The sequence below is a fragment of the Setaria viridis genome, chromosome 2 (assembly GCF_005286985.2).
Source record: "Setaria viridis chromosome 2, Setaria_viridis_v4.0, whole genome shotgun sequence".
Taxonomy (NCBI): domain Eukaryota; kingdom Viridiplantae; phylum Streptophyta; class Magnoliopsida; order Poales; family Poaceae; genus Setaria; species Setaria viridis.
In genome coordinates this window covers 4,153,064-4,164,386 of record NC_048264.2, presented here as the reverse complement: position 1 = coordinate 4,164,386, position 11,323 = coordinate 4,153,064, and the positions used below count along the sequence as shown (strand labels likewise).

The 11,323-nt window shown below is 45.9% G+C and overlaps 4 protein-coding genes across 4 annotated transcripts; 1 reads left to right on the top strand and 3 right to left on the bottom strand.

Moving 5' to 3' along the window:
• The first annotated feature begins 443 nt into the window (after nucleotides 1–443).
• LOC117845721 (protein ANTAGONIST OF LIKE HETEROCHROMATIN PROTEIN 1) lies at nucleotides 444–2,465 on the top strand. Its single transcript, XM_034726785.2, has 2 exons — nucleotides 444–658; nucleotides 1,121–2,465. The coding sequence occupies exons 1-2, from the start codon at nucleotides 496–498 to the stop codon at nucleotides 2,173–2,175; spliced, it is 1,218 nt and encodes a 405-aa protein (XP_034582676.1). The 5' UTR covers nucleotides 444–495; the 3' UTR covers nucleotides 2,176–2,465.
• Nucleotides 2,466–5,025: 2,560 nt separating this feature from the next.
• LOC117845723 (non-specific lipid transfer protein GPI-anchored 5) lies at nucleotides 5,026–6,156 on the bottom strand. Its single transcript, XM_034726788.2, has 3 exons — nucleotides 5,844–6,156; nucleotides 5,662–5,751; nucleotides 5,026–5,247 (listed from the first exon to the last, which is right to left on the bottom strand). The coding sequence occupies exons 1-3, from the start codon at nucleotides 6,154–6,156 to the stop codon at nucleotides 5,153–5,155; spliced, it is 498 nt and encodes a 165-aa protein (XP_034582679.2). The 3' UTR covers nucleotides 5,026–5,152.
• Nucleotides 6,157–6,658: 502 nt separating this feature from the next.
• Nucleotides 6,659–7,800, bottom strand: LOC117845722 (non-specific lipid transfer protein GPI-anchored 15). Its single transcript, XM_034726786.2, has 3 exons — nucleotides 7,328–7,800; nucleotides 7,116–7,241; nucleotides 6,659–6,979 (listed from the first exon to the last, which is right to left on the bottom strand). Exons 1-3 carry the CDS (start codon nucleotides 7,680–7,682, stop codon nucleotides 6,861–6,863), a joined length of 600 nt encoding a protein of 199 aa, XP_034582677.1. The 5' UTR covers nucleotides 7,683–7,800; the 3' UTR covers nucleotides 6,659–6,860.
• A 1,026-nt stretch (nucleotides 7,801–8,826) lies between these two features.
• On the bottom strand, nucleotides 8,827–10,818 carry LOC117843975 (uncharacterized). The gene is made up of 4 exons (XM_072291808.1): nucleotides 10,564–10,818; nucleotides 9,406–9,709; nucleotides 9,223–9,279; nucleotides 8,827–9,101 (listed from the first exon to the last, which is right to left on the bottom strand). The coding sequence occupies exons 1-3, from the start codon at nucleotides 10,729–10,731 to the stop codon at nucleotides 9,257–9,259; spliced, it is 495 nt and encodes a 164-aa protein (XP_072147909.1). The 5' UTR covers nucleotides 10,732–10,818; the 3' UTR covers nucleotides 8,827–9,101; nucleotides 9,223–9,256.
• Between the last annotated feature and the right edge of the window lie 505 nt (nucleotides 10,819–11,323).

Sequence of the window (11,323 nt, the reverse complement as noted above, 5' to 3'; positions counted from 1 at the left end):
ATCCCGATCATCAACAGGTTCGATACACTAAGTTGCGTGTCATGTTGGTTGGACCTCGGTTAACACGCGTCCCATACATTAATTTGCGACAGCTGGACCTCAATCAACAACGCGTCCGATACACTAAGTTGCGTGCCATGACGGCTACACCTCGGTCAACACGCGTCCTATACACTTTTGCTTGTGATATACAGAAAATAGCATTTATGATAATTATTACATACAAAAATGCTAAAAATAAAAATAGCGTGCACATGGAAATTTTTTACTGTTAATAGTCAATGACAAGTGGGATTACAAAATTCATGGTTCCACTTGCCTGCCAGTTTGTGATGGTAAGATATTTTTGTTAGGTTAGGAAAGAAAATCACCTGGCCAGGTAATTAATCCTGGAGGCTGGAGCCGGGCCGCCGGGGCACGATAAAACGAGGCCGACGGGAGGAGACGAGCGCAGACTGCACTAGGAGAAAGAAACGGAGAGGACAGAGGGCGGAGATGCCGCCGTTGAAGAAGTCCAAGAAGGGGAAGCGGAAGTCCAAGGATTCCGGCAAGCTCAAGGTCGCCAGGACCCGGAGCGCGCCGCCGCCGCTCCCGCCGGAGCTCCGCGGCCTCGACACCGAGTGGTGGTACACCTTCCTCCACAAGCAAGCCGAGACAGGTATGCATACGCCGCCCGATTCTTCCCTTTCCCTGCCCCGCGCCAGCGCCGTTTCCGTGAATTCTCGTCCGTGGTTGCTGCATTCCCCCAAATCTGCGCCGGCGGCCGCTCCACCCGGGCTTTATGGCGGCCGCCGCGCCCTCCTGCACATCCGGGCATGCCGCCTGCCCAGATGGGCGTGCGTGGGTCGCTACCGCTTCAGGGCCATCCGTTTTGGGGGCTAGTTGATTCGGTGGGTGGATTTTACCCTATCCTCAGTGGATTTCGATTTCCATGACTGGGGACCAATCCGTGTGAATGTGCCAAGATTTGGGGGTACGCAGCCTTAGCGTTGACGAAAAACTAAATCTTTTAGCTTGATTTTGTGCTAAATTGTGAGCTTTGTAATGTGATGCTGTTATGATGTGAAAGGATATTGGCCTGGCTGTGTGTGGTTAAGTTTCGATTTGCTCTGTTGGACAGGTCAGAAAATCCCTTCAGATGAGGGCGAAGCATTCAGGCACTTCTTCCGGACTTCGAGGAAGACTTTTGACTACATCTGCTCCATTGTAAGGGAGGATTTGATCTCGAGGCCGCCGTCCGGACTGATCAACATTGAGGGCAGGCTGCTCAGTGTGGAGAAACAAGTGGCAATCGCCATGAGGAGGCTTGCATCTGGTGATTCGCAGGTGTCGGTGGGAGCTGCTTTTGGTGTGGGGCAGTCTACTGTTTCACAGGTGACATGGAGGTTTATCGAGTCGATGGAAGAGAGGGCTCGGTATCATATGGCTTGGCCGGGACAAGAGAGAATTGAGGAGATCAAGGCTACACTGGAGGCTGTTTATGGTCTGCCGAATTGTTGTGGTGCTGTTGATGCCACCCACATAATCATGACACTTCCTGCTGTTGAGTCATCTGAAGATTGGTGTGATCCAGCCAAGAACTACAGTATGTTCTTGCAAGGGATTGTTGATGATGAGATGAGGTTTATTGATATTGTTACTGGTTGGCCTGGTAGCATGACATTCTCACGCCTGATGAAATGCTCTGGGTTTTTTAAGCTCTGTGAAGCTGGGAACCGTTTGAATGGCCCTGTCAAAGTTTCAGCAGAGAATGCAGAGATAAGGGAATACATTGCTGGTGACTCATGTTATCCTCTGCTCCCATGGCTTATGACTCCATATGAAGGGAAAAATCTGTCTGTCCCCATGCTCAACTTTAATGCTTGCCAAAAAGCTGCTAGGCTTCTTGGAACAAATGCACTGACACGGCTGAAGGGATCCTGGAGGATCTTACACAAAGTCATGTGGAGGCCTGATAAGAACAAGTTGCCAAGTATTATTCTTGTTTGCTGCCTGCTTCACAATATACTTATAGACTGCAAAGATGAACTGCTTTCGACTGTTGAGCTTCCAAAACATCATGACACTGGCTACAGTGAAGAAAACTGCGAGCAGGTGGATCCTAATGGCAAAGCAATGAGAGACAACATTTCAGCACATCTCCAAAGTTGTGAAGCTCCCAAGCTTCTCTGCTGAACTGAACTAGGTTGGCTCGTGGTATCGCAGGGGTTGTGATGAAGCATCTTTGCTTCTTTTCTCCTATGTTTCTTCCCTTAGTTTCTGTTATTTTAGTAAGACTTGCTGGGTGCAATTCAGTAAAAAATATCCAGAAATGGCATGATTGTTACTTTAGGATTTAGCTAGTTGGAAAAGTATAAGAACTAGCCCTCATGATTGGGTTTGTGTTCATCATGATAATGTCGGCATGGTGTTGCATAATGTAACAAATTCATGAATGACTTGGTAATTGGTATCTTATTTTTCAATGATTTGGTATCTTATTTTAGGTTGGCTACAAGGTCGCCATTTCTATGATGAGACTTTTTGTTGATAGGGAGAGCCTGAATTTGATTGTGTGAACCCACACCCTAATAAGTATGCGATAAGATGGTCTAGAATTTTATGTTGTCATGAGATGTAGCATGAAGTACATAACCTGACAAAAATACGCTAAGTTGGTCTGAAAGATTGCATAGTCATGAGAGATGTGGAAGATAAACAAGTAGAGAATAGAAGTAACTGGTCTGCCGAATTTGTCCAATTCATACTACTATCAAAGGTATAATGGAATCTGCTACAGGTGTAACAATGAGAATTCTATGATATTATATTCTTCTCAATCGTAATCTGTAATTTCCATTGAACTAAAATTTAATCTTCTTTAACGTAAGCAGCTGCATACATGTAATCCTTCAAGCGATATTTAACTTTTCGTTTAAATTTGCTGCATGAAACTAGTATGGGACACCCCCCTTTCTGTGAAATTGCTTTATATAAATTTTCTTGGTAAATCATAAACATCATTACCATAGATGCAAATCATAAATCATAAACGTCTGAAACTATTACCATCCTGTTTTTCTCTTTAAATCCTTTGCATGGCAAAAATGTTTTAATCATAATATTGCTTGAACAGAACATGCTAATATCCAGTGAAGTAAAATTATTTATAATTTTTATTGCTTTCTACTTGCGAGTGTTCAAGCAAAATCCAAATGGGCATAACTAATGTTGCCTTGCCCTCCATTGTAAATATTCCTGCAAGCTGTATCTCCAAATTCATTACCAATCTATTGCAAACAAAGTTTAAAAGGCATTTGAACCATGGTTGCCAACACATGTGAAATCTTTTGTGCATAGATACAGAGAAAAACAAGAAATGTCAGATACGGATTTACAGGCAGCAGATGAAAATGAAGAAAAATTTGTCCAGGTCCTCTGCCCCTTTATTCTGCATTATAAGTACTAAACAAGTTATTGTGAAGTTATTGCTCCTGTAACTTATCGTACGCCTCAAATGTTTATAAGAATGAATACAGCTATCTCTAGATCCATAGATGTGTTGCCTCAGGGAATTGGTGATGTGCTGATTCAGTAGGATTTCTTTATATGGTGTGTTTTTTGCTGTTTTTTTTAGGTGCAGGAAATTGGTAGCATTATTGCTGTTGACTGCTTATTCCTGTCAGATGAAATAGAATGAGGTGAGTCCATTCTACTATATGCACCCACAGTTTCGCCTGGACTTTTCTGATTCTGGGTGGTTATAGTCATCGCAGGCACATAGGAGGTTGGTTGTTTTTTTCTGTATCAATGGTGACTCCCAATGCATCACATACTATTCTGCAGGCCTAAACACAACAGAAAGAGAATGTTACTCACAATTCATAGTGATTTCTTAGGAACCAAAGGCAACCACCTATAGCCCTATCGACTAGCCATTAGGCAACCTAACTCTGAACTCTCCAAATCAACCACTGATATCCTTATCTACCTATTTTTATTTGGTGGAAATCTTACATGTTCTGGAACTAACTGAGGAAGTGCCTTTTGTACTTCCAAAAGAAACTTGCTTGTGTGTACCACATTATTTAGTACATGCGCATTTTTGGTGGAAGTATAAAAGCCAATAATGAGTTCTGATATGCTGATCTTGAACTCTGAGCAGCTTTAGTTAATTTTGAAATTCACACAACTGCAATGCTGTATTTTGTCGTTTGTGCTTTAGTTATGGGTTAAAGCATACTCTGTTCATTTCTCATACAGAAATTCGCTCTATTTCTTCTTGAAGCATTTACTGATAATCGTCTGTATTTTTATTTTATCCACTGAGAAATCAGTAAACCAGTTTAGCATTACCATTTTCGTTCAGTGCAATAAAATGCTGTGGTGATCTCTCTAAGATCCACATAATCAGCTGGTAATGCCACATTTACATTTTTCACTTACCATGCTATGCTTCATTTTCTTATTCTGTGTATTATTCATTGTTTACCAGTTACCATGGGCACTGTTATTTTCTTTTCTTAGTTAATGTTAGCTAGTTCCGCGTGTCATTATTTGATTGCCTGCAATGTGGTGTTTTTCCTCGACTTCTACCACGAGTTTGAGAAGTAAGTCCTTAAGCTACATTGGCTTGTAGAATGCATGCTGTTCTAGAATGTTGTTGATGATAACTATCTTTTACGTTTTAACTCATGTTTGGCACAATTATTTTTCAAAGTCTCGCATTACTTTTTGACATGAACATCTCAACACGTCACAAAATAATTTTTTTGGTAGCAAAATATGACTACAATTTTGTAAATAAATGTATGATTCTTTGAAATTGGTAACGATTAGCCTGGTTCTCAGAAAACTGCTGCTTGACATCGAGATGTCAATCAAAATGATTAGCTCAGAGTAGCAGGAAAGCTTTCGTGACATATGTTAATTTCACTGGAATTTGGTGGGCGATTTCCTTATCCTTGATAATCACCATGTGCTATCGATCACCAATTCCACTGAAATTGGTGAGGATTGATTTTCTCACTGGATGAAAAAGTATGTTTGATGCGACACGTCAGAAAGGCATATCATGCAAAATGTGCTGCAATGAAGAATCATGATTATACAAGATCAGGAAAGATCTAATTCCGATATGCTGAGATAGCCAGTGAAGAAGTTGTAGCAACACTTAGAAGACATAGAGCAATGCACAAACGGGAATAAGCATTGTGGCCATTAAACTTGCTGCATTCTTTGAGTTTGTGGATCTTGAGGTTCCGTTTCCTGCATCAAATCAAATACTCTTATCAGGTTACCAAATATTTTTTCCAATTAACAGCCAAACCTCCATCACTCCATGTCTATTAGCACACAGAGCAATTTGAAATAAAAGAACTGCTACATACATCTTAATGCTCTGAAATGCTGTAAGCATTCAAACTACTGCAGGTAATGCTGCTAAGTTTTATCATCTAGGGACATTTGGTACATAGTGTAAGGATTCTTTGCATTACCATCTGAAGTCCAAAAGCAGCATAAGAACTCATCTATTTGGCAGCAACAAACCATATTTTCCTTTAATCACTAGAGATAGAGATGTACAATTTGGTCTTCCATTTTGTACTGGAATTGGACAACTGTTGTTTTACCAGAAGCATCTGAAATGAAAACAAATTTCAAGTTTACCAATGACTTCACCTGAAGGCGCATCTGCAGCTGCGTCAGCTGCTTCCTCCTCTGTTGCTGCTGACTTGCTGGAAGGTGTTGGTGCAGGTGCTGTTGGGACACCTGAAATCATACAAACATGCACTGATGTCTGATGGGTTTAAGGGGCAGTAGGAATTGATTATGATCTGCATTGGATTACAACATCGACATGCCTGTGCATTGGCTGATCGGTGGTGCTTGGACCTTGCAGACTCCAGGGAGCTCCAGCGCTCTCGTCTGGTTGATGGAGATGCCAAAGGTCGCCGCGGTGCCATCCAGGACCATGCAGAGGCACCGGGGATCTGTCTGGACGACTCCGGCGAGCACGGAGCAGCAGGAGATCCCCGGGATCGGGGCCTTGCTCGAGATGAAGTCCATGCACGGGGAGAGGGTCATCATCACGCTCGAGCAGCCGTTCCCCTGCGCCGCAGCCCGGGAGAAAGCCAGCACCACCACCAGACTCGTCATCGCTAGGGCGGTCCCCATCGTTCGTGCAGCCATCATCAGGCTGCATGAAGATACGTCGAAAGCTTTGATTCTTGGCAGAAAGTGGTCTGTGAGGACAGTGAAGGAGGTGGCCAATGGTGTGTTGATGCCGGGATTGTTGGAATCGTACTATACCAGGATGTTACCATGCTCTCCCTGACCACACAGGTGTTTGGCCATGGCTGTGAATCCAGGTGGCCTTTGCTTGCAACATCCTATTTACGGAAAGGTTTCTATGCTTAAGCATAAATGAAAGAGTTTGGTTGCTCCAAGCTCATCTAGTCAGCTCCGGCCATTCTTTCCTGGGTCTGGGTTGTCAGTTTCTTATTGAATTTGTAACACAATGTTGAGGAGATTTGTATCTGATTCTTGAGCTGTTATTTAGATTGTTTTGAGAACTAGCTTGACCAATCCTTTTTTACATGCTGATGATGTACTTCTGAGTCTATTCTCTGATATGTGCATTCAGATGTCTGATCTTGGATGACACTGTGCTGTAATATGAATTAACGGTGTCTTCATATATAATTATACACACACAAGAAACAATAATGATCAAGCAATTGATGCATACTTCGAATTCATCTACCATACTGTTTGTACAGACGCAAAACATACAGTCCATTGACTCTTAAGAAATTCAGATACAGAGTGTGCAGTGAAGCAAAACATGAACCAATCAAAGACACTGCGTTATACTGAACTCAGAAAGCCATCATGGATGCGATTGCGACGACGAAAGACACGGAGATCGCCGCGGATTTAGCTACGCCGGCGTGCGACGAGACCGCTCCAGTCGCCGGAGTCGCCTTCGATCCAGCTCCTGCGATGGAGAAAACGCGCGGACATATGCTCATGAGCAAACTTACGCAAACGTGCAGTTCATATTGAAATGTGACATGCATTTGAAATTTGAACACAGAAAAAAGTAGTAGTAGATAGTCATCAGTGATAATCACCTGTGGTGCTGTAAACTGGCGGCGGCGCGGTGGGAGCCTCGGCGGTGGCCGCCGGCGCGGAGGGAGATGCGGAGCCAGCGTCCGGCGTCGCCGCCGTCGGAGGAGACGCCGCCGGAGCACCCACAGCTGCCACGGCCAGGTTCAATGGTCAGCTTCGAAGATCGTCCACGACTAGCCACTAGCGTGTCGCACGGATTCAAAGGTTAGCTTACCGTTGCATTGGCTGACAGGTGGGGTCTGGACCTTGCACTTGCCGGGCAGCTCGAGCGCCCGCGTGGCGTTGACGGTGACCCCGAACGACGCGGCGGCGCCGCCGCCGAGCACCGCGCAGAGGCACCGCGGCGCGGCCCGCACGACGCCGGCAAGCGCCGAGCAGCAGGAGGCGCCCGGCGACGACGTGTTCCCCGCCGTGAAGGAGAGGCACGGCGCCAGGCTCAGGATCGACACCGTGCACCCCGACGTCGCCGCCTGCGCGGCGCACCGCGGCGGCGCCGCGACGAGAACGAGCAGCGCAGCCACCGCCATGGCGACCCCCCGCAGGCCGAGCGCCGACGACCCCCGAGCCATGGTAGCACGAGCCGTGCTGTTTACGGTTGGTGATCCGGCCAAGCTTTAGGACTTCAGGTTTCTTGGGCTGAGAGCTGCGATCGAGGAATGGAGTCTGTGGAGTGTGTTGGGATTTCATGGCAACAGCACATAGCTTTTTATAGGGAAGACAAAGAGGAGTGATCTGTCTGGAACGTACTTTGGATGGACTGGTGGCCAAACCATCTCTACCTCTCCTTACTTGCAGCTAGTTCACATCACATTGATCAAATGGAAGATCTAGACAAGTTACCAATGGAGAAGTACAAGTGACACGTATTGCGGCGACAGTTTTTTTTAAATTCGCATGATTGAATTTTAACTGAGTCTCTGGCGCATATAAAATAAAAAAACTATGTCAATTGGTGAAGGAAGAATAGCTACAGGACTTGCAAACTTGGTGACGCAATCCGTGTGTTGTTAGCACAAGTTCTTTTTGTTTTTGTCTTTAAGGAATTGTTTTTTTAGAGGTTTTATAAGGAATTGTGAGCAGTAGGTTGGTGGCACCGGTAGGTTTGGTGTCACCGGCCAGACAGAGAGAGATGCACGCAGCGGCCTGTTTTTAATCGGGAGAGTTGATGGGCCCATAAGGGCCGGCCGTTGCACAACCCATGAGCGTCGGCCCACGAAACCAGAACAACCAGCGGGCCCAATCATCATCCTCGCCGATCGAGAGTTCAAAATTGGTGATGCTGGTGCTATTGGAGAACTAAGATCAACGTACAAAGATCGGCATGTTTCGACAAAAACAATGGGGTTAGAAACAAGTTATGCTATTGGAGAGGCTACCTGATCCTTCAGTTCAGTCCAACAATGTCAAGTTTTAGCATGTATTGACCATTGAGCCACCAATGTTCAGCTATTGCCTATGGGAACATTGCAAAACTTGCACTACATCCATCTTTAAATATGTCATTTAGGATAATAAAATTAGTTCAAAATGAACTAATTCGTTTGTCCAAAACGTCATACTTTTTTAGGATGGAGGAAATAGCAAGCAACACACATGATGTTGTAAAAAATAGGAAGACAAATCTAACAAAGTGAGATAAAGTGATGGGACTTCAGAAACGAAGGCAGCAACATAGTCACTCATCTGGGAAGTGAAAGGTTACTTAAGATCCAGTAGTGCAAGGTAGATTGCCCTAAATTCCAAAGATGACTGGTACTGCCTCCATTTTTAAATATATGAATTTACGACAAACTAATTATTAGCTTGCCCTAAATTCCATATTACAAAAGCGGATGTAGTAGCATATTAGCACGAGGCGAAATTAGCTAGGGCTTAATAGTCCAGGAATTTTTAAAAAAAACTGATCTAGCTTAGACGTCCACCACTTTGTACTATTAGTCACATGCCAGCATCACGCAAACACATTCTACAGCCTTTCTGGCCCAAGCCTGCAAAACATGGAGAAAAGAAAATTTAGCTAAAAATATCTGCAAAAACAATCCAATCGATTCACTATTATACTGGAAACATAAGAAGTGGTCAATAAGTGCTTGAATGGTAGAATGATACCTAAGCCGGAGTGTAAGTGCTAGCATCGGCATCTCTACGGACGCTTGCCAAGCAAACCTATATTGCAGAAAGGAAAAGCATTTTGGCTCAGCTCCAAAAAGAGACAATACAGAGATGATAAAAGTAAAGGAAATTAGAAAGATTCGAGAATGCTGGAGTGGGTGCTAATGACGGGAGACTCACCAGTAAAAGTACCACCAAGGAGGCGCAAGACGAGGTACAAGACATACAGAACAATGAGCAAGAAGCACACACACAGGAGCCGGGCAACATGACGGCTGAAACCCTTTATGGTCCTAGATGTCCCATACAGTTGACGGCAAAAGGCAATGCTGGTGCCAAGTATCCATAAAACAGAGATTATTGCGCCAACGATGTGAGTAAGGTAGTGGAGTGGGAGCAGTGTCCGAAACAGAATGAGGAGCACCAACCCGCTGGCGAAAGTAATCGCCGAGATAATACGTTTCCAGTTGCAAGTACCACCAACCTGCAAGAATTTAGACAGCTTCTCTGTAAATGTTCAAGGCACAAATGTATGCGATGATGTAGTTGATGCAATAAAACGCTCATCTTACTTCCATTTCAACATAATTGCAATATCTTTCAATAAACCTCAATAATCTTGATGATTTGTAGTGCTAATTTTTCAAACATCCAGTGCTAGGTTGGGAGTCCCCACAGTATTTCAAAGTAAGCTCAATGAACTTGATGGCTCTAACTGCAGTGACCCATAATTACATTTAGAAAGGTGCAACTGCGAAGATATTTTGGGTTAACACATCTAATCCAGGACGGATTCATGTCGACAATCGACCGATCTACTTGAGTTATTTGACTGTGCTAGTCTGTACATTCACAAGGAATCAATAGTACTCATAGGTTGGGGCAAAATCCGCGATTCACTTGGAGGCTTGACCACAACTACAATCTGATGAGAAGCTGAGTAGTTAAGAGTAGTCAGGAGTGCAATGCAAATGCAACTTATAGTGAATCAAGTAGGCATTGGCAAAATACTAGACGTTGCTGATGATTTGTTGGAAAGACAAGCAGCCAAGGGGTAGCTAGTTTCTTAATGCAAGTATCAAATCAGTGTAAACTTTCTTGAGATGATACTGCAAACAAAGGCAATTAAACAACTAGTTGAAAATCAGCAACAAGCTGGCACCCACAACATATTTCCTAGCTTCGCGATCAGGCAGTTGCTATGGCGATTCTTTACCACTACTCTTTCACATTAATCATTCCTAATCCTTGCTGTTCTTGCGCTGGAGGGACTGAAATTTTACCATCGTTGCAAATGCAAGTCAATTAAACGAATGAAGGAAGAAAGAAGTGCCGCACCTTGCTGTTCTTGCGCTGAGGCACAGGCACCGGCTTCCAAAAGTCCTCCCAAGCCTTCAGAGATTCAGTGAACGCGCGCAGTTCCTCTTCCTGGAGACGAAGAGCCACCATCCGGTCCCTCCAGCTGTTCAAGCTCTCGTGAATCGTCCCCAGCTCGTGCTCCAGCATCTGTATCCCCGCCGCCGGGCCAGCGTCCTGCCGAGGCTCGCCTTCCGGGCGTCTGGACCCGCCCTCCTCGCCGCGTTCCCGGCGCTGCTGCTGCAGCTGGCTTACCATCAGCGCCAGCGCCGCCCTTTTCCTTTGCAGCTCGTCCGCCAGACTCGCCGCCGGCCCTGACGTCGCCGCGGCGAGGCCGCCGGGGCCGCGCGCCGCGTTCAGGGCGAGGAGGCGGGACAGGGGAGGCGGGGAGGGAGGCGCCTCCTCGATCTCCGAGGCGGCGGAGCTCGGGCCGAGAGGGTGGCGTGGGACGCCGGCGCCGGCGCACCACCTCGCCTCGTCCCCCGGCCGCGGCTTGCCGCCTTGCAGGCACTTGGACGACGAGCCCTCGCCGACGCCAAGCCCGCCGCGCAGCTGCTGCAGCTCGGCCTGCAGGCAGTCAAGCGTCGCCTGGTTCCGTTCCAGCTGGCTCACGGTGAGGAGGCAGGACGACGGAGGAGGCGGCGAGGGAGGCGCCTCCTCGATCTCCGTGGTGGTGCTCGAGAACAGAGCACGGCGGAGGCCCAGCGCAGGACGGAGGACGCCGGCGCCGGCGCCGGCGCTG